Here is a 21,856-nt window from a genome sequence, read left to right as displayed (position 1 = left end):
GCCGTTTGTAATAACACAGCGCATCACATTTTCTAAATGTCTTTAACGTAGCGTGCCAATCTCTAATTCACTTAAAGGGTTAACCATGCATGGCGGGCTCCGGCCGTTAATGTTTCACAAGCGCTTTGCACTTTGAACAAATCCAATTCTGCAGCGCTGGTGGCTTTCTTGTAAATTTCGCAGCTATGGTTGCAAACTATGCGTCCATGATGTATCATAATGGCTCGAATATACTAGGATACGGTGTTTTGCGATTATTACAATATAATGAACAGTTAATGTCAGGATGGGAAAGTACCATGAAAGATGATATTGGGTATTGGAGACGATTTGTGCATGATTTTTATACTGAAAAGGGAACATTTCGCTATAACATCGACTACAAAGATTCGCCAAACCAGGAGCCGAAATTGTTTGAATTATCGTATGCAGCACTTCCGCGCTTCTTATATCTGAGTTATTGCGGCAAACTTAAAAAGATGTCGTTCCTTTTGGGAAATACAAAGGAATTTGCCATTCCAAACAATGGGTATTTTGTGGAATCGTCAAGGGCAAGCATTTTATATCAGTATCAAGGCGGTGTACAGGTAATTGTATCGGGGCACTTGCGGGCTCATTTCTTTCGTGCTCCTTTGTTAAAATTAGACTCTTTAGAGTTTTCAGCTGTCGGACATTCCGAGTATCTTTTGCGCGAGTTAATGACAAACGCTTCCCTAGCCCTTTCGCAGTCGCGGCCTCCTCAAAATCAAATACAACACGATGGGGTAAAAAGTGAGGATCCGTCATCCGAAAGTGTAAATATTAACTCATCTTCTTCTCTTTTGCCGGATTCACCCGTCAACGAATATGGATTGGAACCGCACATCATGCGGTTCATGGAAATTACTGAAACAATTTCGGGAATGCGCGATCTCATAGCCTTCACTCTTGCTCAGCGATCGGGTCCGACTAGCGCTTTACATAAATTTGCTACAGCTTTACAACAACAGCATCAAATGCAAAAGTCTACTTCCTCTAATATTCCATATGCAAATCCAGCCCCCTCGGGGTTTAATGGCTCGCCTAGGAATGGTGATGTTGCTAGTCTTGCCTCTAATTATCGTTATGCCAAGCAACCTCCCACTATGCCTGCTAATGCAATTAGTCAAGCTAATCGTCTTTTGGACCAAAATAATATCCCCAATATGGATCCATCAATTCTTCCTCAATCCATGCCGATTGCCTCTGTTCCGCCCTATAGTCTTCAGGGGATTAAACGCCAAGGTACCCATTCCCCAATGGTTGAAGGTGAAAATCCCAACAATAATCCTAACTTCTATTCTTCTGATATGCTGAACGCTCAAAAACGTACCAAGGTATAGCTGTTTTTTTGTATTTAATATTCGGTTCGCTCGCTACTTATACATATATCTGCACTCACTGTTATTTTTCGTTGTCTAAGTTTGAAATTCTTAAGAAAAATTTCTATTACTTTCTTTTTTTTGAGCGTATTACATTATTTATTCCTTTTTCTGAATACACTTTTGTGTATGTGTTCAACTTCAAATTCCTTACCGTTCTCATCATATGCAGAATTTGTCATCTCGTTCCCTATTCGACGCTTCTCTTTTATACTTTTAAAATAAAAAGGAATTTTTTTCATTATAAAGTAATTCTATGTATTTTTACATTGCTCCCTGTTTCAAGAACAAATCGTTTCCCCTGTCGTTGCTCTCGAGGGACGTAAAAGAAACTGCATTAGTATAGCGTTCTATATTCTAACATTCTATTTCTTGCACTATTTACATTATAGTTATTTGGCTGTTTTATATGTTTTATACAAAAATTTATAACTTATAATTACATGATGAGCTACTGTCGGTTAATTCATATTCAACTTTGAGTCGGTCAATGTATGAATCTCCTCAACTTCAGTTTAAATAGACGTGTATACTTGAAATTAATAGTTAAATTGTAAATTGAATATTTAGAAATTTGTATTTAATACCGTGGCAAAATCGTTTAGTGTACTATATGAAGCACTTTCCCCCAAGACTCCATCCTACTACCACCATTTGGTTTACGCACCTCACAATTTAGGATTTCACCATCATTATTTATTAAAACAATTATATATTATTTTTTTTATCATATTTTTTGACTTGTATCCCTCAATGTCAAATTTTGATGATCTACAGATTTTAGATCAGTTACAAACTTCTGCCAGGTTTCGTGGTGATACACGAATCCGAAGATTTAAGGGATCCAATAATTCTAAAAGCCCTTTTGGTTTAAACCCTAGTAGTCGAATTTCACAATGGCCCCGAATTACCTTTATACGTGCTAAGGACAATTACAACCCGGCGGAAGAATTGTGTCAATTAATCGATGAACAAAATGCCCACAATGAAGCTAAGCACCAAAGCAAAGAGATTATGCTTCCCAAGGAAACCAACGTTAAGTCCTGCGAAGATTTATCAAAAACCGGTGAAATAAAGGCGTTGGACATTGTGTTATTTAAAGCAATTACTTCGAAAGGTGATACATTGAAAGTAAAGAAAATTCCGGAATATGCGGAAGCGTTTGATACCACCAAGAATGTAGAAGTTTCAAGTTTTCCTGAGAAAAGCATGAACGAAAATGTTTTGATTCAGCATTCTTTAAATCTTGCACCAAGTGATAAGGAAATTTCATCTACAGAAGAAAGTGAGCAGTTGTGTTACAAAGAACAAGAATCTGAGAAGGAGTTATATTCTAAAGATAATGATGACTCTTTAGACATACTAAATGTTCCAAACTTGGTCAATGATGATATTGCTAACAATAACGCTGCACCTCCACCGCCTTTGGCTCAGGCACAGGAGCAGTTGAGTACCGAAAATGAAGACGAGTTTGATATTGATGACACCACCGATAAAATGACTACGTTTACTATGAACAAGTTTGCCGACCTCTCCGTTTTAGAAGAAGATGATGATGATGAGGACGAAGATGAAGAGCTAGAAGGAGAGAAAGAAGAGGAGGAAGAGGAGAAAGAAAAACCTGAAATATCAAATTACGATGAGACAGAGGGTAAAGTAAATTTTTCACTTGAAGATTCGGAATCTTTAGAATTTGATGAGGGATCAGATGACTATGATTATGCTAAGTTAACGACGGAACTTGTGGGAAATACAGATTCATTAGCCGAAGATGAAGATGATATTTTGGAAGAAGATGAAGATGAAGATGAAGAAGAGCTTTTGGCAATTTTTGATGCTAGTGATGATTCCGAGATTGAGGCATACCTTAGTATTGGAGATACTTTGCAAAATGATTTTACTATTTATGATTATGACAGTGAGGATGAAGAGTACAATAACCCCTCAACTCAAAAAACGGAAAAAGTTTCTCAAAGCAAAAAAGGGGCGAAGGTAAAAGAAGAAAAAGGTTTGAAAAAAGATCGCAAACTTCCTAAAAAAATGCGTAAAGCTCAAAAGAAATTAGAGAGAAAGGCAGGAAAGGCTGTGGCCGCTAGAATGGGAGATGCCTTTTCCAATTCTTTGGACGATGAGAGCATGAACTTGTACGCTGAATTGCAAGAACAATGGCTTAAAGATAAAAGCAAAAAGGCAAGAAGACGAGCGGAAAGGGAGAAACTCCGCTCTGAGGGGCTACTTGGAAAGAAAAGCAAAAAGAAACTTTTGCGCGAAAGCCAGAAGCCGTCTTCTTCCGATTCTGACAATGCTAGTCTTACACGAATTGATAAGATATTTATAAATGATGTTTATCAACGGATGCAACAGTTTAAGCACTCGGCCATTGAAGAAATTTCCCTTCCTCCATGCAGAAAATATGTTCGTCGATTGGTTCATGCGCTTGCCAACGATTTGAACTTGAAGTCGAGAAGTTATGGATCTGGAAACAAGCGGTATACTATGCTTTCCAAAACTCATAAATTTGATGCATCTAGTGTGGATTTGGTTTCACTTACCAGGATTATGGAGCGTTTACAGACCAGGGTTGAGTATCAGTCATTTTCCAAATCTGGTAGGAAATCTCGAATGACTGTTTCCTCTGTGAGGTCGAGTAAAGCCACACGTGTATATGATGGCCAAATTGTTGGAGAAGATGCCCCTGAAATTAGCAAAGAAAATCCAGGTCGTCGGTTGCTCGAAAAGTTAGGATGGTATGCAGGTAAAGGACTTGGTCATCCCGAAAATGAAGGTTCCAAAGATAGTTTACGTGCTATTGTTAAAGTTAGCAGAAGTGGTTTAGGTTAGAAAACCAGGGTGACTGGTCAAACCGAGAAACTAATCAGCTGTGTCTTATTTACTTGAGATAATACTCCAATTTATATATATATATATATAAATATATACTATTCTAGGTTAAGCATCATATTCAAATTAGCGATTTGTACATATTGATGTGAAGTAAAAAATTAACCGTGGGTACTTCGACATGGTGTCTTTCCATTCAAGAGATAAACCGGAAATCCAGAAAGATAACTATCTTTTATTTTAAGATATAAACTTCATTTAAATAGACAGAATAATTATTCTCACTACAGGAGCAATTGAATATGTAAGTTGCTGCTATGGGCATACTGCAGCTAAAGAAGTTCTACAAAACGGTGATATCGCAGTGTACAGAGTTATTATTGCTATTTAAAGAAGATAATCGTAAAATCAGTTAGCGTTTAATATATAACACGTGTAATACAGTATAAGGAGTTATGTAAAGTAACGTTTAGGTCATTTTAACAGGCAATATCGGTCAATAGTGATACCCAACATCGCACTATTCGCAGTTTCAACCAAGTATCAATCGGAGCCTTTTTCATTCGTTAAATAGTATAAGGCAAAAATACCGTTTCGGTAAGGGTCAATAGTGTTCGCCTAGGTTCGACTGACTTCAGCCTTTATGGGGCCCGTCGGAGCTAACTTTTCCACTTAACAACTAATCGAATTCTTAAGTGTTTTTTGACGACAATCTGTCAAACACTGTATCCTTATTAAGGAACTAGTGTATTGTTTAAAGTAAAGGAGTTTTCAAGCCTGGGAAGCTCGAAGAAACGATTCAAACGGAAGCTCTGTGGATAGCCAAGTTCGGTACGGGTTTGTACTTTCGTCCCCGAGTATTTTGTTGAACTTCAGGAATTCGCGTTCTTTTTTAATTCTGAATTAATCTTTACTCTTTACTTTTTATTCGTTCTTTTTTTAAATTCTGTTTTTAATTTCGGAACAAACGAAGTTGGATATTGAGTACTTTTCACCAACTGCTCGGTCTTAATAATTCTTGATTTTGCGTTGCTGAGCCTTTATCCTTTATTGTTTTCTTTTTCATGTTGATAAAGAAGTGATTTTGCAACAATTATTTTCTTCATTGGCATTTGAATTTTTACGCTCTTTATTTTATTTACCCAATCTTTCTTTTCTTTCATTCGGTTTGCGCCTTTTGATAATATTTCTCTTAACTGGTCCAATAATTTGTTTTCTCTTTAGTCTATAGACAAAACAACTTAATTTACTGAGGGCAAAATTTTTATTACCAAATTTAAGTTTTAATTTTCATTCCTATTATACTTACGCACGATTTAATTTCCATGGTCTTTTTAAATTCCTCTCCCTTTAAGGGGAGGTTACTATTTTTTGTTTACCTTTTGATAATTTCTACTCGGTTGGTGGCGGCTGACATGAACACTCAATATGGCTGTTATCTCGTGGATAGTAGCTTAACTGAACAAGGCACGTTTACCTATCTTGATCCAGCGTATTGCTATAACAACATTTGTGGTGGATCTGATAATATAGCATTTGTAGCTATCCGTAATAATCAATGTTATTGCGGTAGTACACTTACTGCTACAGAAGTTTCAAGTTCTCTTTGCACAACGCCTTGTCCAGGTTATGGTTCTCTTATGTGTGGTGGTGATCTGTACTGGTCGGTTTATCTGACTGGCAATGGGGTTTTGCAAACCACGGTTTCTAGCTCGTCAGTGTCGTCTACGACCTCTTCGTCTTCATCATCATCTCCAAGCTCATCTTCAACTACAACAACAACATCTCCTTCTTCTTCTTCTTCTTCTTCGTCTTCGTCGTCTTCCTCTTCTTCTTCGTCTTCTTCTTCTTCTTCTTCCTCATCTTCCTCTTCCTCTTCCTCTTCCTCTTCGTCTTCGTCTTCTTCGTCTTCTTCCAGCTCTTCGTCTTCTAGTTCTTCCTCTTCCGTACCAATAACGTCTTCCACCAGTTCTTCTCATTCTTCTTCATCTTCAAGCTCATCTTCCTCTTCATCTTCTAGTCGGCCATCTTCGTCTTCGTCGTTTATCACGACCATGTCCTCATCTACTTTTATTTCTACTGTCACAGTAACACCAAGCAGTTCCTCTTCTTCAACCAGTAGTGAAGTTCCAAGCAGTACGGCTGCCCTCGCTCTAAATGCAAGCAAGGCGTCAAACCATACGTCCTTGAATGCAGGTGCTATTGTGGGTATTGTTATCGGTTGTGTGGCATTCGCCGTGGTAATGGCATTGTGCATTTTCCTATACTTCTATTTCAGGAGATTCAAAATTAGAATGAGCGACTCGGCAAATGAAGGAAAATATCCCTCCTATGCTAGTGAATTAGATTCTCGCTTGGATCCTGCCATGATGAATCGCAAATCAAGTGAATCTTTGGCTGACAGTCAGGATTATTCGAGAAAGATATTGCGTGTCACAAATTTGAACTAAAACAACATTTTTCTTTTTTACTTTATTTAAATTCAACCAAAAAATTATTTCTTCTTTATGGTGTTTATGACTTTCATAATCGTATGCTACAAATCTTTTGCATATGATCGGAAAAGTGATCATTTTGGTAACGATAAAAAGTTCTTTATGGTCGGTTCTCTGTTGGCATAATCTTATTTATTTATTTTCCCTTATTTTATTCGTTCTTTACTTTTTCTTCTTCTCTTTATCTTTCTTTCGGGAAACTGGATTTGTTTTCAATATGTGTTAAACCGTTGCAGTGTTAGTGACAAATCAGTTTCATATTTTTTTCTTATTCATTTTCGCTTTATCTTTATTTTCTATAACCGTCAATTATGAATTGATGAAATTGGGACTTGGGAAAGAAAGCAAAGTTGGCTTGATTTATCGGCTAAACCTTGATTTTTTTTTTAAATTTAATAAGATAATTTGGAAAGGCTAAACTCCTATGCAATAGTTGTTTTGGCAAAACTGGTTTTATTTCTTTCTTTATTTTTTTCCTTTTCTTTTCTCGTTGTCTTACTTCTTTTTGTTGTTATCTAATTGGTTGTTTTTGTGTCTTTGACGCTATTGTCTAGTAGCGATCTTTTGTACATTTGTCTACCCTTTCTCAATATGATGAACACGCTAAGTTTTCTCTTTTCTTTATTTTCCTGGTCGATTGGTGTTTGATCTTCACAAAACCACTTTTCACCTGGTCTACATCTTAATTTGTTTAGATCTTGGCGCTACCTAATTTGTGCACGTTATGGTTTTTTTCTTTTTACTTTATTTTTATTTACTTCTCCTTTCTTTATCTTCTTTTTTTATCCTTTCTCTTGTTCTTTTTTTGTTTTTGTTGTCCCTTTTTCATGCTATTTAGTGGACAGGTGTATATGTATTGGATATCTATGTATCGTATATATATACCGTTTGCTTACCTGTTATATACACGTGTGCTTGGTGTGTCAGGTTCATTTATGCAATGTATGGATAAATTAAATGATGGTTCTTTTTTGTATAATATTGTGTAACACCAACTTGATCTTAGCACGGGAGATACTTGCGGTTATTATTTTCCTTTATAAGTTTCAACAAGTCAAGTACGTCTTTGGTTTTTCTAGTTTCCTATTTCTTTTACTCTTCCAAAACCATTAGGGAGAAGGGAACAGGAAATAAGGAAACAAGAGGAAAAAAATTGACAGAGAAAGAGAAAAGTTTAACGGACGACTATTAACCAACAAGTTATAAGCATAAAGTATCCAAAGTCGTATGCAAGCGTAATTTGCACTTCAAATGTCAGTCTCAGTGTCAATTATGCAAATGCGTGCCATCTCACCATTCATTCATTGTGTTGTGATACGCTGTGGTTTATATGCAGCTCCCCCCTTTATTCCCTCCTTTCTTTTGATTTACTATTCATCAATGGCCCATTGAGGACCTTAACTTGAAGACGAAGCTAAGAAAACAAGGATAAAACGAAAAGAAAAGGCTGCTGTTAAAAGTCCTGTTTTTTTATAGAAGAATTTGGGTTGTTACCGAATCATTAAAAATGTTCCTTTTCTTTTCTTGACAGTTAGATCGTCTCATGATATTGTTGTTGTACTTTTTAGTTAAATTCCACTTAATTATTTAAACATATAATCCAAATTCAATCCATCCCATTTTTTATTTATACGTTCACAATCACTTAACGCTTTGATTTGAAAGTGGTTTAGTGTAAATCGTTGCACCACCTAATCATTGTTTACTACATTCTTGTTAGAATTTGAATAAAATTTTTTCCGTCTTTTCGCAAGCGTAAATAAACAGGGATTCGCAGCTGCGTCATTTATTGACGAATTTCCCTATTGTGTGACGTGTAGTAGTTCAGCCTTCCCCCCACACGTATTTACACCCACATATATATAAAAAGAGAGAGATTTCCACTTCTCTGTACACTTACCTACTGCCTTTATCCTTAGATCTTAAGTAGGCAGCATTATAACTCATTGCGGAACAGCTTTGTAGTAGCTTTTCATAAATCCAATTCCTTTAATTATTCATAAGACCAATTTTTGGTTAATTTTCTTGTTCGCTAAGAACTACCTTAATTGTGGACCCCGTTGAATCAACCTTCTTTTTATATTGATCAACGAACGAGCAATTCGATTAGGACTAGCATATCCTTGGTTTTCTTGCGTGTTCAATTACTAAAAACCCTGTTTTCTGTTTGTTAATATATATTTTTTTACTCTCCCTCTCTTAGGTATACAGGATGGCCCAGACGTTTCAGGAGAAACAACAGAGTCGAAGGATTAAAATGAGCACTGGAAACTTTTTTTCTAGAATGTGGAATGCCGTCGTGTTCGGCTTCGGTGCGGCCATTGGTGCCTCTGTCGCCAATGCAGCTCTTGGAGCCTGCTGCGGTTAAAAGGGAGGTGGGAATGGAGCGAGGAAGCCATTCTTCTTTATAAATAATTTGCTCCCTTTGTCCTCCTTATTAGTTTATTGGAGGACGTTTACTAGATGATTACTTTTTAATTACGAAACGACTTATTTATATAATCGGTACATGTTTTCCTTCCTGTTCGCATTCATGCATGTTCCTCGTGAAGTTCATTTTATTATGATGATTATTGCTCTCACGTTTGTCTTTTATTGATTTCCTTAAATTTATTTATTCGTTTTTTTTCTTTGATCTTTTTCACTTTAGCGAGTGGGCCCTTTGTCTTTAATTGAAATTCTTCAGGTATTGGCCAATAAGCATTTGCTTAATTCACCTTTTACTTTTTGTATCGAAAATTCAGTAGGTAGGTGGATTTACATGGTAACTAGATGGGTTGGATGTTTGTGATGAGTTAGTGGTTGGATTTGTATTTTAAAGGATGTAGGTAATATCAGTATAGCGTTAGCGACTGTATGGTTTGAATGCAACTTTCATAGACGGACTTTTAAAAAGTCTTATCGAATTACAAAAGAATGTATAAGCGAGGTTCGCTTCAGCTGAAGTGAGCTTGAATACGCTAACAATTTTGTGATGTACTAATGACCGCAACGAGAAGTAATATGAATGCAAGTTAGCAACATTCAAATCAACATATTATTAGCAGTAAATACTTCAAAGTGAATATTGGTGCATTCCCATTAAGCTTATTGTTTTGTAGTTGGTGTTCGTGATAATTCCTGGTTCCTTAAGATTTTCGTCCTCGACTCGATGGTGCTGGTTTTTCCGATGAATTTCTTAAATTTAGTACATCTTTACTGTAAATTAAAAAATTTTATTCCGTGCGTCTTTCAACTCATTTCATTAAAAAAAGAAATTTCAGACAAAGAGTATTTTCTACATTCTTATATCAAGTTTCTTAATATAGTTATTTTTATGGTATTATATTTTATAATAATACCACGTATTTATTGTAATATTAAGGTATTTCGCCGCATTGATTTCATTCATTTAGTAACAAAGAGCATGTGCTTACCTTACCAAGAACCAAATATTACGTTAACACGAACTCACTGAAGAAGAAAATTCTTTAACAATCTTGTAGTGATACAAGTTCACTTATTTAAAAGTTATAGATATACAATACAGTAGAAACGTGAAGTTTGGCTTTTTACATCAAACAATGCGGTCAAACACCTTTGGTTCTGTAATGCGTATTTCGTGGGTTGTAGCCTTTATAACGATGGTTCAAACCCTCGTTTCGGGAGTTCCACTTACTGACAATGATTTGGAGTCGGAAGTCTCGAAGGGAACTTGGTTTATAAAGTATTATTTGCCAAGCTGTGGTGCCTGTAAAAGATTGGGCCCAATGTGGGATAACATGGTTGAGAAGGCAAAAGAACAAGTTGAAGGCTCTAACTTTCACTTTGGTGAAGTTGATTGCTCCAAAGAGCTTTCTTCTTGCGCGAATATTCGTGCTGTTCCCACTCTCTATCTATATCAGAATGGTGAAATCGTCGAAGAAGTTCCTTTTGGCGCTTCCACCAGCGAGGCTTCTTTATTAGACTTTGTAGAGACCCATTTGAACCCTGATACTGATCCTGATATCCCATCCGATGAGGATGTGTTGACAGACGAAGATACAGAAGAAGTCGCCTCTATCCAACCCGCTCTCTCCACTTCCGTCTCTTCTCTTTCATTAGCTTCTACTGCCATGTCCAAAAGTGCATCTGCTTCTGAATTTAGTGGCTCGAGCGTTACTAAGGCTTCCAAAAAGCTTACATCTTCTCCTACTTCTGTGGCATCAAAAAAAGCCACCCTCAGCAGCGTATCTAAGGTTGCTTCTACCTCCTCTCTTCCTGTCACCTCCGTATCCGCCTCCGTAGATCCCAAATCCGCAGCTTCCAAGGTTCAGGACGCTGAATTTTCGATCCAGACCGCTCCAAGCTTTCCTAAGGAGAAGGAAGAAAAGGAAAACACTGAAGAAACTGAGGAATCGAAAAAGTCCATCAACCCAACAGGTACTTCCAAAGCCCTAGCACTTGATGCTGATATTGATGCTGCGTTGACCGATAAGGAAGGTTGGTTTATCCAATTTTATTCTTCCGAATGCGATGATTGCGACGACGTCTCCACTGCTTGGTATGCCATGGCTAACCGTATGCGTGGTAAACTTAATGTCGCACATATTAACTGTGCTGTTTCAAAACGTGCTTGCAAGCAATACAGTATTCAATACTTCCCAACATTCCTTTTCTTTAAGGAAGAAGCTTTTGTGGAGTATGTCGGACTTCCCAATGAGGGTGATTTAGTTAGCTTTGCAGAGGAAGCTGCAAACTTTGAGATTCGCGAGGTAGAACTACTGGATACTGTTAACGCCGAAAAGAACGGTGATGTCTTTTTCTTGTACTTTTACGATGACGATAGTGCCGAATATTTGAATATCATTCGTAAAACTGGAATCCAGCTTTTAGGACATGCTAACTTGTATCTTACTACCTCACAGCAAATTGCCAAGAAATATCGCGTTGTTTCCTTCCCCAAGCTCATTGTTGTTCGTGATGGCATAGCTAGTTATTATCCGGCTAAAATGGCACAGGACAACAAGGACTATAGAAGAATACTTGGTTGGATGAAAAACAATTGGCTTCCTGTTCTTCCTGAACTTCGTACATCCAATTCCAAAGAAATTTTCAACGATGAAAGTGTCGTGCTGTTCTTGTTAAATCCTGAGTTAGATGACTTTGATGAAACTAAGCGTACTGCTCAAAAGATTGCTACCGAATTTTTAGATGAAGAAGGCCGTACTTACCAGTCAAACTGGCAAAAAGAAACTGACAAAAAGAACTCTTTAGTAAACGAGGCTGAAGAGAAAAATGACTTAGAGGCAATAGAAGCTGCAAAGAATTTTCATGTAAATGGCAAGCCATCTCCTACTAGATTTGCATGGGTGAATGGTAAATTCTGGGCTCAGTGGTTGCGTAAGTTTGACATTGATATTGAAGCAACTGGGCCACGTGTGATTGTGTATAATGCTGCTCAAGATATTTATTGGGATGAAACCGCTAAGGGAACTCCTATTTCTATTGAAAAGGATACTGTATTTGACATTATTAAGCAGGTTGAAACCGATCCCGACCATTTGAAATTTAAAATTCTAAAGAAGAATCTTGGTGTCGAATATTTGGAATCATATGGATTGAATATTCGTGTTCTGTATATGGTCTTGGGGATTGTTACCGTTGGAATATTAGTGTGGTACTTTAGCGGAAGAAGAGCTAGAACTCTTCAACGTCGTAGACATTCCACCCCAATCCTTCCTGTTTCTATGAGAAGCACTGGAAACAGTGGAAAGTTTGATTAAATCTGTTTATCTTTTACCTCTCACTTCATCGTTCATCATCTCCGATTAAATAATTTATTGGTTTTATGCGTCATTTACTGTGATATCGTTAATTACTAGGAAATATGCCATAAATGTTGCTTCTATTCCGTTTCGTTGATCATTGAAAAGTTTTTTCAGTCCAATTTTACTTTATGAATTAAAGTTGATTATATTCAATTAGTTACGTTACTTACTTCGTAAAAGGAAATGAGTTTTAATAGAATTCTTCTAGCATTAAAAGCATATTTCAAATATTATAATAAAACATTTTTATTTACCACCAAAAATCCCAATTTAATACAAAATAAACTTCTCTATCCAAATATTTTTACCCAAGGATTAAGAACTTTAAACAATGTTGGAAAAGGCTCGTTTCTTTCCATCCACTTCTAAGGAAGTACTATCAATATCTTCTAATGAAGTATTATGAGTAAGCTCCCATTCATGTCTTAAATAAGAAAGACCAGCAGCATTGTAGCCGATGAGAGAACGCTCCTCCTGTAGTGACCCCCTCAAACTACTACGAATATTGTTTAGTAATGGACGCATTTTAACTGTAGTTGTCAACTGTCGGTGATACGTTCTGAGTAAAAAAAAGATTATACGAGAAACGAGAGGAATTGACCATTTTCTACTAGCCCAAATATCAATAAATCGAAAAAGGGATAAGACGTGCTCAAAAGGAAGCACGAGAAGAGCGTCATCTAAGTGGCTACTACGAATTTTTTTGAAAGTATTCAAAACGTACTCCTCAGCTGAAACACCTAAATGGGCTAATATCGGATTTCTCGGTCCACGGGCTTTACCAGGGCTCTTAAGCAGATCAAGTCTGTACTGAATTTCTTGATCCAAATCCTCTATACCTATTGTAATAGCTTCTAAGATCTTTTCTCCGTCTTTTAAGCTTTCAATTGTTTGCTTCGTGACAGCTGCCACGTCTCCGTCTTTAACCTCTCCGTCGGCTTCAGCATTTTCATAAGATGAAACAAGCGTTGACTCATATTGCTCCTCAAGCTCACGTTCCCGTTCTTCTTCTAGAAATACCAAATCGTCACCTTGTTCCCATAAACGTATTGAATGGTCATGGGAGCCAGAAACAACAAAAGTTGGACCAACAGCTAATGCCCAGACTTCAGAGTGATGACCGCGAAGTTTTAAAATTAGATCAAATGATTTACCGTCCCAATAACGAACTTCTCGATCTTTTGAACAAGTAAAAAAGTTGTAAGTATCTGGTTGAAATGTGACTTCCATAATAGAATCTTGATGTGCAAATATAGACTTGTGGCAATCGCCAAAATCAAGACCCCATATTTTGACATTCTTGTCGGCACTGCAAGTAACCAGCAACTTTGAGTCATAAGAAATATCCATAGAGAGAACTGGAAGCTTATGACCATAAAGATTTAAAAAGAATTTCAACGAATCCAAATAGTATACCTTGACGGTATTATCTAATAGTGAAGCAGCAACGAAACGACCATCAGGTGAAATTTTAACCGCAAGGACATCGTCTGTGAAATCTATTTGTCGTGTTTGCTCTAATTTCAACGTGGTGACTTTTCTAGTGGTACCTGGTACGAAATCAAAAGACGATTTTAGAGACCAGAGTTTGACTGTGTGATCGGCAGAGGCAGTCGCGAAGTAAGTGCCATCGTGACCAACCGCTAAATCCCAAATCGCGCCATCGTGAGCTTGGATACGTTCGATAAGAGAAGAGCTAGCAATGTCATAGACTTCAAGTTCTCCTGATTTGTAAGCGGATACGATACACTTGTCGTTATTTATAAAGCTAGCAGCAAGTACATAACCACATTCGATTGTACGGATACAAGATGTGGTTTTCTTGTTCCAAAGCTTCAAAGAGCCGTTAGCACCGCTTAAAATCACATCGTGATTAGCGGACAAAGCCAAGGTACGAACGTCAGCACGATGACCAGGAATTTCAATGGCACTTATACGCGAAGCCCGTTCAGTTAATGGTGCAGCAGAACCTTCAGATTTGACATCCAAAGCGTAAACTTCAATTGAGTTATTTTGAAGAGATGTTACCAACGTAGGTGTACGATTTCCTGGTATCCAAGCTACAGACGAAGCACGAGCAGTGGTTCGAATTAGAGCAAAAGGTTCATATTCGTCTTTTAACGTGATCGAAACGTCCTCAGACTTTTTACGACGGCGTCGTCGATTCAGAATCTTTTCGAGCTCCGCACTTGATCGAAGGCGAAAAACCTCCAGAAGACGGTCATGAGCTTGGAATACAACATAACGGTTTGAAACGTCGTAAGCCAAGGTGATGGGACGGTCACGGCTTTGACGGGTAAAGGTACCTAATTGCTGAAATGCTTTAGTAGTTGGAGTGAAATTATTGTCATCTGGAAAACTGATTTCCCAAACTTTAACATCAGAACCGGTACCAGCAGTGAGGCACCGTTTGGCGTCTGGTGAAACACACATAGCCCAAATTTCGCCTTGGTGGTCGACATGAGTCTCAACGCAATGCTGAATAGACAAATCCCAAAGCTTCATAAAAGAATCTTTGCCAACAGACAAAAGAAACGAATCAGACGATTTACTGTCAACGTCCATGTCGCCGGAATCAATATCTGTGTCCACCACTGTTTCTTCAGCTGTATTCTTCGAAGGAGGTGTAATGAACAAAAGCTTGGTAATTTGGTCCTTGTGTCCACGTAGTCTAAACAAGCCGGTTTCAGCTACAATATCCCATACAATAATGTCGGTATCCATGCTTCCACTGGCCAATCTTGTGCCCATTTTATCAAAATCCATGGTAGTAACAGCACTTTTATGACCATTAAGAGTTATTAAGAGCTCTCCATCTTTCCAAAGACGTATAGAACCATCTGCATAGCCCACAGCGTACATTTCATCAAAGTTTGCAATACAAGTAACTTTTGCCGAACAATCAGAATCCTTCCATTTTGATAGTAATTGCCCAGTCTTTAAATCCCATTCCAAAACAGACTCAAGACCGCCAACAATGGCTCTGCCTACAGATTTAGCAGACGAAGAGGGTTGACCGAGAATATTACATCCCGAAGACGCAATGACACCAAAAAATTCGGTTGGTTCGTACCGCGTATAGCTTTTGACCATTGCGTCTACCCAGACCTAGATTAAAAAAAAGGCGTTGGTTGATGCTAAGTATATACACTCCTCTAATATTCAACAATTTGGAAAAGAAATAGCGATATACATTGTTATCGTTTTTTTATTTTAGCATTCCTTAATGCACTCCATAATACATTTTTGCATAGTTTATGGAATACTCATAATAATGTCGGTTGCGCAGTTTAATGAACTGCATTGAAAAGATTATTGATACACAATTAAGTTTTACCAGCTTTTCTGTTCTCTTTTCTTATTTGAAATACCGCTTGCGCTATTGAATGTGCTCATGAAAAAGGTCATAAATATTAATTAGACTAGCATCTTACAACATTGTGGTAGTGAGCCAATTTTTCCATGTAGACTTCAAAAATCATAGGTCTACTAAATTTAATTTTAAACTTGTTGGCAAGTTGCCAAAATAATTGCTGTTTGCGTATATTGACGTTAACACAATTCTCTTTTATTATTCTAGCAAGCCTGAAAAGCATTTGACAATCGATTAGGATACGATCAAAATTATCCTAATATTAGCCCATTAATCAATAATCTATAAACTATTTTCGAATTTCAGGACCAATTGGCAAAAAAATGCCACCCGCACATAAGAGAGATACCAACGTTAGAAACTTATCTGCACCATACAATATCCCATCTCAATCCGCTAGAGTCGCAGCTGGAAATGCAGCAATAAATAGGAGACGTTCTTCTCCAGTAGAGAATTCGCCAGGAAACGGATTTCCGGTTTCAGAAGATGCAACAGACTATCCTTCAGGCACTACCTCTGAGAATGAGTCTTTACCACTGAATCGTGCACCAAGGTCGCTAAGAGAGGTTGCTTCGGAGCTAGCACAAGAAGAAACACTACCTGTTGAAACCTCTGATTTAAACATAGATGTGGAAAGTGAAGTATTCGACTTGGAAGACATTAATTTTCAGAATGATGCTGATGACATAAATCAAAGATTCACCTACAACAATCATCCAGCTTCCGTTGAAAACAGTTTAACAAATGTTAATAGTATTCACGCGCAACCTACTACTATAAGCGATATGATTGATTTAACTGATGAGACTTCCTATGATCCAAGAAAACAAAAATTTGAACAGGGAAAGAACCCATCGACCACCAACGCCGAAATTGAAAAAGAAGAACCTAGCAAAAAACAGGTTGTTCCATCTTCACAACGACTAGCTGATTATAAGTGTGTAATTTGTCTGGATAGTCCGGAAAACCTATCTTGTACTCCCTGTGGGCATATATTTTGCAATTTTTGTATACTAAGTGCTTTAGGTACAACGGCTGCCACACAAAAATGTCCGGTGTGCAGAAGAAAAGTACATCCAAACAAAGTTATATGTTTGGAAATGATGCTCGGATCTCAAAAAAAGAAATCTTAACCGTACAAAATTCCGTATATACATATTAAGAATGTTAATGAAAGATGTGTGATGCACTGCTCAATGCTTTTTGCGGTTTATACACATCAAAATTGAGAATTGATTAAGAGCAAGTTATGCTAGTCATTACAAATTTTCAGTCCTTTGAATTTGCTCTCCAATCTGAGTCCCAGATAAAGAACCTGCATTGGAACGGTTGAGTATCTTCCTCAGAAACTGCATTTGAGTTTTTAATCAGTTCACCAACCGGTCTGGCACAAATCCAAAACTTCCGCCCGTAATTGATTCCCGGCTTCCTCACTGTCAAATACTTGCAAGGTTCCTTGTGACCCTCACAAAGTGGAGGAGCTCGTTCACTGAATATTTGCTTCCAGGCGTTCCCGTTTTCTACTTTTTTTTTTACTGTCAACCCTATGTCAGATTCATTATTGTTATCAAGGACCTCAATCGAAACGTCTTCTGTTTTATTGGTTTCTTCTTTCTCTTCCTTTTGCTTCGCAAAAAATGAAAGAAGCTTCGATTGTTCTTTTCGTCTTCTCTTTTCCGGTGGGTAGGCATCGACGTCTATGACAGAGTTTGCACGAGAAACAGTTGGTGAGGAGCCGCTGGACGCAGAAGCAGATACGTTTTCGCTCTGAGTGGGTGAGTTGTTTTTATTCTTTTTCATCGAATTGAAATGTTGGAACATTGAATGAATATTTTTTGATGGCCGATAGGCTGAATGATGCGCCGTTGATAGTAAAGGTGGTTCTTTTGAGTGACTTAGAAAGTTGGACAACTTTTTTCCTTCATATTCTTCTTTTAAATCTAAATATACGGGGCAATGATCTGAACCCATGACCTCAGCCATAATATCTGCATCTTGAACCCAAGGTAATAAATCGGGTGTTGCCAAAGTGTAATCAATTCTCGTACCTATCCATTGTAAAAAAAATAACAATTCAGAACTTACCATAATTTGTGGGCCTTGTATTAAGTCTTGTATTCCAACATGTAAACATTCCTTTCCGAGTAGGATGTTGAATACGGCCAATGTCCAACAGTAGTCCCAACCTGCTTGGTAGTAATAAATCACGTATCCATTGTCTTGATTCCATGATGCTTGGAATAAGACTCTCTCGAATAATGTCTTTTTGATCAGCAGTGTCAATAGGATTACACAAAATATTCACATCCCCAACGAGAATGATTTTTCGATTTCCTTCCTTTATCAATCTTTCAATTCTTTCTCGTAAGGCTTTATAAAAGGCCCGTCGATATTCTAGTCTATTTTCTCCAGAGTTTACTGGACAGTAAACACCGATTAGGATGAACATCTGAAAATCTAATAATATACACCTTCCTTCACTATCAATCCAATTAGCAGTTTTTCTGTCAATGTCTTTTGGGAAAAATCCTATCTTTTCATGCTCCGGTGCTTCTGAATATGAATATTTTTGTCCTCGTACTGGCAGGATGCCAGTAATTCCCTCTTCTGCTTTCACTGGAATAGCAACATCTTTTTTTACATAAAATCCAACCCCACTATAGCCTTTTCTGATCTTAGGAAATGTAAAATAACTGTCGAATCCCTCAACAACTGCATATTGTTGAGGAAAGCTGTCTTTCTGCATTTTCAATTCTTGAACACATATTACATCAGCCTGTAACTCTTGAAATATCTCTTTGTAGGAATTTTTTTTATTCCATGGAAAATAATTGAATGGATTCTGTATACCGTTCACATTCCAACTTAGAATTCGCATTCTTATAATTTTTACGTAGAGAAAGTGTGCGAAGGTAAAGGCGACAGACTTTTGAATTTACAATTGTTGACATAAGTTAATCTGATGGAAAATAAAATGCATTTGTTTAATTCGAGAATGAACTTTTTCTTTTCTTTTCGACCTTCTCCCTATTGAATGTTGATTTTCAAAAAAATTCTAGATTGACTAATATTGAGTTACAACTGTAAACAATCTAATGATTCTTTCTAAATATATGTCATTAAACGAGTATACATGTTGTGCTAGAAAGACATTATCTCAAACTGCTGTTTAAAAAAGCTATGTTTGGATACAAGGATGTAAATTGGGGTATTAACAGGTATCCAAAAAATCCATTAAAAAATAAAGAAGGTTTAGTTTTTCGTGTAAAAAAATATGATTAGCTCTCCATGTAAGTTAGGACTATTGACAATCTTCATATACATTTAACCAACAGTAATTACGAAGAATCATTAAGTTGAAGAGATTCTTCTGAGTCGGATTCAGAGCTATCTTCAATTGGGTTTCCCGTAGCATCTGTAAGATGAATGGTTTCTATTTGAGGAGATTCTGCGTTTGCGTCTAATGTATCATTCACTTCTTCGAGGTCCTCCACATCATCAATATTTTGCTCAACTTCATTTTGTGCTATATCCTCCGCAATTCGTTCTTCTTCTAATTCGTCTTTTTCTTCATCTAGAGGAGTAGTGTCATGCGCGTCTATTTTGGCTTTCTTTCTGTTATCAACATCTGATACGTTAGGGAGTTTCAATCGTTTTTCTTTCAAGGCAAGCTCATATGCTTTAATAGTTAGAAGAAGTACAGAGTAAGAAACATACCTTCGAGATGTTTTTTTAACGTTTTAGAGAATTCTGGATACTCAATTTCATCGAGCGCATTCAAAACGTCTTGAGGCATAAGAATTTTTCTGTTATTATTCGTAGCAATTTCCCCAGAACTAAGTAACGTTAGTCTTTATTCATTCATATACAAAGTGTTTCCAGAAGAAAATAAAATTGGCAATTATATAATAAATTCTTTCATCATACAAGCCCTTCAATATGGTTATATAGTTATATAGATTACATACGCGGATGTTAGAAAACTAACAAAAAGAGTTGCTGAATTGATCATAGCCTTGAGAGCTTCTTTTTGTACAAGACTCTTTTCAGGTAAGACACCTTTGACTAATCGCATAATGATCGATCGAGGAAGCGCCAGATCATCCAATTCGGAAGTTTCTTTCGATTTATCTTGATTCATATTGATTTTCCAGCCGCTAGATCTTTTACAAACGCTGTATACAAGTCTTTTATAAATCCAATCCAAATATCATCCTATGGTCACCAAACGATAATCACAGAGAAAGGCGGTTGCTTCTTTTTAGCTAATTAATGTATAATAAATTCACTGAGTCGCCTATTTCTGTCAATTTTCACTAAACACTATCTGTGCGTTATGAGCAGAATCCGAGAGAGCCTTAGAGTTGAAACATTTGTAGAAATGCTATCAAATTTCTTAAAACTAAATAGTTGTACTGTTTTGTTTATATTAAATGAGTAAAAAAAAAAGTTTTTTAGCGTTGTTAGAAATAAATAAAGCTTTTTGATAACCATACAATACATTATTAAAGGCTCGATTTTTGATTGTAATTAATAGATAAAAACAACTAAATTTATTATCTTTTTTCAGAACACTCCAAAAACGTTCAATGAACGTTCTAAGAGAATAATAGGCAATCTCTTCTCAGTCGAAATAGCTCAGAATAGGGATATTACAAATGGGATTGGCAACATTTTTACAAGTTCGATTTTGGAATTGATAAAAATCATCAAATTATTTATTTCTGTTCTTCGCAAAATGTTGAGCCTTTCAATGAACTAATCCGCTTATGATGCTGAAAAATTGTTAGGTAGCTTGAGTATAATTAGATTCCCTTTTTACAATCTGTGATCAAAAATATACATGTTTTTGTTCTTTAATTTTTGTGAAGACCGACTTCCCTTTATAACTAGAAAGTCAGATTACAACATTCAATGATGGGCAAGTTTAGAAATGGAAAAACCAAATAATTTAATTTACAATTAGCAAAAAAACATAACAAACGAATAACATTTAAACTTCAGAAGCACTTTTAGGGTTAAACAGGGAGAATTTAGGATTCCAGATTTGACGACCTCAGAGCACTTGCTTCTAACCATCTCCTCGAACTCGTTTTTTAAGGAAAACACTCAAATAAAGTCATCAGGCGTTTATAAAAGAAATAGAAAGTTAAATCTAAATTAAATTATTAGTTTATGCTACATCCAAATAATAGCTGAATGAATCAAGCTACACAGATTATCCCATTCACAACTTCTGGGTCACTTGTTGACTACGTAGACAGTACGGTGTTTTTTCCAATGTTTTCCTTGATCTAACTTTACCTTTTAGGAAAAGTGATTGTTGTTTTACGAGATGGAAAAAAACTGATTGGAATTTTAAGGTCCTTTGATCAATTTGGTATGGTTTGCGTGAATAGGCGCATAAGTGAGTTTACTAACTGTGTAGCAAATTTAATGTTGCAATACACGATTGAGAGGATCTATGTGGATGATATGTACGGGGACATAGACAGAGGTGTGTATATTGTTCGGGGCGAGAACGTCGTGCTTTTAGGTGAATTGGTAAGTTTCGTTTGTAACATAAAATATTCGAGCATCTTTATAAATTTCTTTGAACGTGGGCTAAATATTTCGAAAAGGATTTGGATAAGGAGTATGATGCAGTCAAACAATTGCGACGTATGCCTGCTGAAGAACTGTATCCTTTGGCGAAGCTTCATGAAGAAGAGAAGAAGAAAAATATACGTGAGAAGGGCAAGTACCTTCATTCTGTAGGCTTTAGTGTTGACGGCGGACATGATGATTTGTATTAGACAACGGTTGAACAAATTTATCACAATATTGCTATACCGTTTGTTTACAGTCACGATAGAAAGCTATCTCGACCGCTGTTTATTCCCCTTTTAAATGGATGTAATGTAATTTTTAAGACATGAATCGTCATAATCCCATTACCGTTCGTTCAAAGTTTAGTAA

General features: G+C 36.8%; 11 protein-coding genes and 12 long non-coding RNA genes across 23 annotated transcripts; 13 read left to right on the top strand and 10 right to left on the bottom strand.

Moving 5' to 3' along the window:
* Positions 1–13: 13 nt before the first annotated feature.
* Positions 14–1,402, bottom strand: SPOM_SPNCRNA.5121. Its single transcript, NR_194477.1, has one exon. It is a non-coding gene; the product is annotated as a non-coding RNA (long non-coding RNA).
* Positions 135–1,908, top strand: ldb1 (LIM domain binding protein). Its single transcript, NM_001021438.3, has one exon. The coding sequence runs from the start codon at positions 186–188 to the stop codon at positions 1,359–1,361; it is 1,176 nt and encodes a 391-aa protein (NP_595528.1). The 5' UTR covers positions 135–185; the 3' UTR covers positions 1,362–1,908.
* Positions 1,510–1,899, bottom strand: SPOM_SPNCRNA.5120. Its single transcript, NR_194476.1, has one exon. It is a non-coding gene; the product is annotated as a non-coding RNA (long non-coding RNA).
* A 138-nt stretch (positions 1,909–2,046) lies between the features above and the next one.
* On the top strand, positions 2,047–4,585 carry sqs1 (G-patch and R3H domain-containing protein). Its single transcript, NM_001021437.3, has one exon. It carries the CDS (start codon positions 2,154–2,156, stop codon positions 4,239–4,241), a length of 2,088 nt encoding a protein of 695 aa, NP_595527.1. The 5' UTR covers positions 2,047–2,153; the 3' UTR covers positions 4,242–4,585.
* Positions 2,068–4,612, bottom strand: SPOM_SPNCRNA.1428. The gene has a single exon (NR_150310.1). It is a non-coding gene; the product is annotated as a non-coding RNA (long non-coding RNA).
* Positions 4,613–4,902: 290 nt separating this feature from the next.
* On the top strand, positions 4,903–8,506 carry wsc1 (transmembrane receptor Wsc1). The gene has a single exon (NM_001021435.4). It carries the CDS (start codon positions 5,567–5,569, stop codon positions 6,689–6,691), a length of 1,125 nt encoding a protein of 374 aa, NP_595526.2. The 5' UTR covers positions 4,903–5,566; the 3' UTR covers positions 6,692–8,506.
* Positions 5,414–5,734, bottom strand: SPOM_SPNCRNA.5119. Its single transcript, NR_194475.1, has one exon. It is a non-coding gene; the product is annotated as a non-coding RNA (long non-coding RNA).
* SPOM_SPNCRNA.5118 lies at positions 5,795–6,582 on the bottom strand. The gene has a single exon (NR_194474.1). It is a non-coding gene; the product is annotated as a non-coding RNA (long non-coding RNA).
* SPOM_SPNCRNA.1427 lies at positions 7,472–8,483 on the bottom strand. Its single transcript, NR_150309.1, has one exon. It is a non-coding gene; the product is annotated as a non-coding RNA (long non-coding RNA).
* A 152-nt stretch (positions 8,507–8,658) lies between the features above and the next one.
* Positions 8,659–9,392, top strand: SPOM_SPNCRNA.570. Its single transcript, NR_150941.1, has one exon. It is a non-coding gene; the product is annotated as a non-coding RNA (long non-coding RNA).
* Positions 8,922–9,267, bottom strand: SPOM_SPBC3D6.16 (uncharacterized protein; the record flags this gene model as incomplete). The annotated part of the gene is made up of 2 exons (NM_001356213.1): positions 8,922–9,160; positions 9,219–9,267. The coding sequence occupies 2 exons, from the start codon at positions 9,265–9,267 to the stop codon at positions 8,922–8,924; spliced, it is 288 nt and encodes a 95-aa protein (NP_001343013.1).
* On the top strand, positions 8,949–9,510 carry SPOM_SPBC30B4.09 (uncharacterized protein; the record flags this gene model as incomplete). The annotated part of the gene is made up of 1 exon (NM_001356214.2): positions 8,949–9,510. The coding sequence occupies one exon, from the start codon at positions 8,949–8,951 to the stop codon at positions 9,102–9,104; it is 156 nt and encodes a 51-aa protein (NP_001343149.1). The 3' UTR covers positions 9,105–9,510.
* A 645-nt stretch (positions 9,511–10,155) lies between these two features.
* On the top strand, positions 10,156–12,822 carry pdi3 (disulfide isomerase Pdi3). Its single transcript, NM_001021434.3, has one exon. The coding sequence runs from the start codon at positions 10,300–10,302 to the stop codon at positions 12,478–12,480; it is 2,181 nt and encodes a 726-aa protein (NP_595525.1). The 5' UTR covers positions 10,156–10,299; the 3' UTR covers positions 12,481–12,822.
* On the bottom strand, positions 12,747–15,664 carry dip2 (U3 snoRNA associated protein Dip2). The gene has a single exon (NM_001021433.3). It carries the CDS (start codon positions 15,616–15,618, stop codon positions 12,850–12,852), a length of 2,769 nt encoding a protein of 922 aa, NP_595524.1. The 5' UTR covers positions 15,619–15,664; the 3' UTR covers positions 12,747–12,849.
* SPOM_SPNCRNA.5117 lies at positions 12,921–15,903 on the top strand. Its single transcript, NR_194473.1, has one exon. It is a non-coding gene; the product is annotated as a non-coding RNA (long non-coding RNA).
* A 67-nt stretch (positions 15,904–15,970) lies between these two features.
* slx8 (SUMO-targeted ubiquitin-protein ligase E3 Slx8) lies at positions 15,971–17,994 on the top strand. Its single transcript, NM_001021432.3, has one exon. The coding sequence runs from the start codon at positions 16,222–16,224 to the stop codon at positions 17,029–17,031; it is 810 nt and encodes a 269-aa protein (NP_595523.1). The 5' UTR covers positions 15,971–16,221; the 3' UTR covers positions 17,032–17,994.
* apn2 (AP-endonuclease Apn2) lies at positions 16,088–18,793 on the bottom strand. Its single transcript, NM_001021431.3, has 2 exons — positions 17,984–18,793; positions 16,088–17,946 (listed from the first exon to the last, which is right to left on the bottom strand). The coding sequence occupies exons 1-2, from the start codon at positions 18,774–18,776 to the stop codon at positions 17,168–17,170; spliced, it is 1,572 nt and encodes a 523-aa protein (NP_595522.1). The 5' UTR covers positions 18,777–18,793; the 3' UTR covers positions 16,088–17,167.
* Positions 18,124–18,927, top strand: SPOM_SPNCRNA.5116. The gene has a single exon (NR_194472.1). It is a non-coding gene; the product is annotated as a non-coding RNA (long non-coding RNA).
* Positions 18,928–19,060: 133 nt separating this feature from the next.
* dpb4 (DNA polymerase epsilon subunit Dpb4) lies at positions 19,061–20,236 on the bottom strand. Its single transcript, NM_001021430.3, has 3 exons — positions 19,867–20,236; positions 19,616–19,734; positions 19,061–19,577 (listed from the first exon to the last, which is right to left on the bottom strand). Exons 1-3 carry the CDS (start codon positions 20,037–20,039, stop codon positions 19,237–19,239), a joined length of 633 nt encoding a protein of 210 aa, NP_595521.1. The 5' UTR covers positions 20,040–20,236; the 3' UTR covers positions 19,061–19,236.
* On the top strand, positions 19,226–19,536 carry SPOM_SPNCRNA.5115. The gene has a single exon (NR_194471.1). It is a non-coding gene; the product is annotated as a non-coding RNA (long non-coding RNA).
* On the top strand, positions 19,648–20,294 carry SPOM_SPNCRNA.5114. The gene has a single exon (NR_194470.1). It is a non-coding gene; the product is annotated as a non-coding RNA (long non-coding RNA).
* Positions 20,295–20,461: 167 nt separating this feature from the next.
* SPOM_SPNCRNA.5113 lies at positions 20,462–20,733 on the top strand. The gene has a single exon (NR_194469.1). It is a non-coding gene; the product is annotated as a non-coding RNA (long non-coding RNA).
* A 232-nt stretch (positions 20,734–20,965) lies between these two features.
* Positions 20,966–21,844, top strand: lsm1 (mRNA-decapping complex subunit Lsm1). The gene is made up of 4 exons (NM_001021429.3): positions 20,966–21,161; positions 21,210–21,278; positions 21,327–21,442; positions 21,520–21,844. The coding sequence occupies exons 1-4, from the start codon at positions 21,098–21,100 to the stop codon at positions 21,691–21,693; spliced, it is 423 nt and encodes a 140-aa protein (NP_595520.1). The 5' UTR covers positions 20,966–21,097; the 3' UTR covers positions 21,694–21,844.
* Positions 21,845–21,856: the final 12 nt, after the last annotated feature.

Source organism: Schizosaccharomyces pombe, assembly GCF_000002945.2.
Source record: "Schizosaccharomyces pombe strain 972h- genome assembly, chromosome: II".
Taxonomy (NCBI): Eukaryota; Fungi; Ascomycota; class Schizosaccharomycetes; order Schizosaccharomycetales; family Schizosaccharomycetaceae; genus Schizosaccharomyces; species Schizosaccharomyces pombe.
Note: the sequence above shows the minus strand (reverse complement) of the source record. Positions and strands in the feature narration are given on the sequence as shown.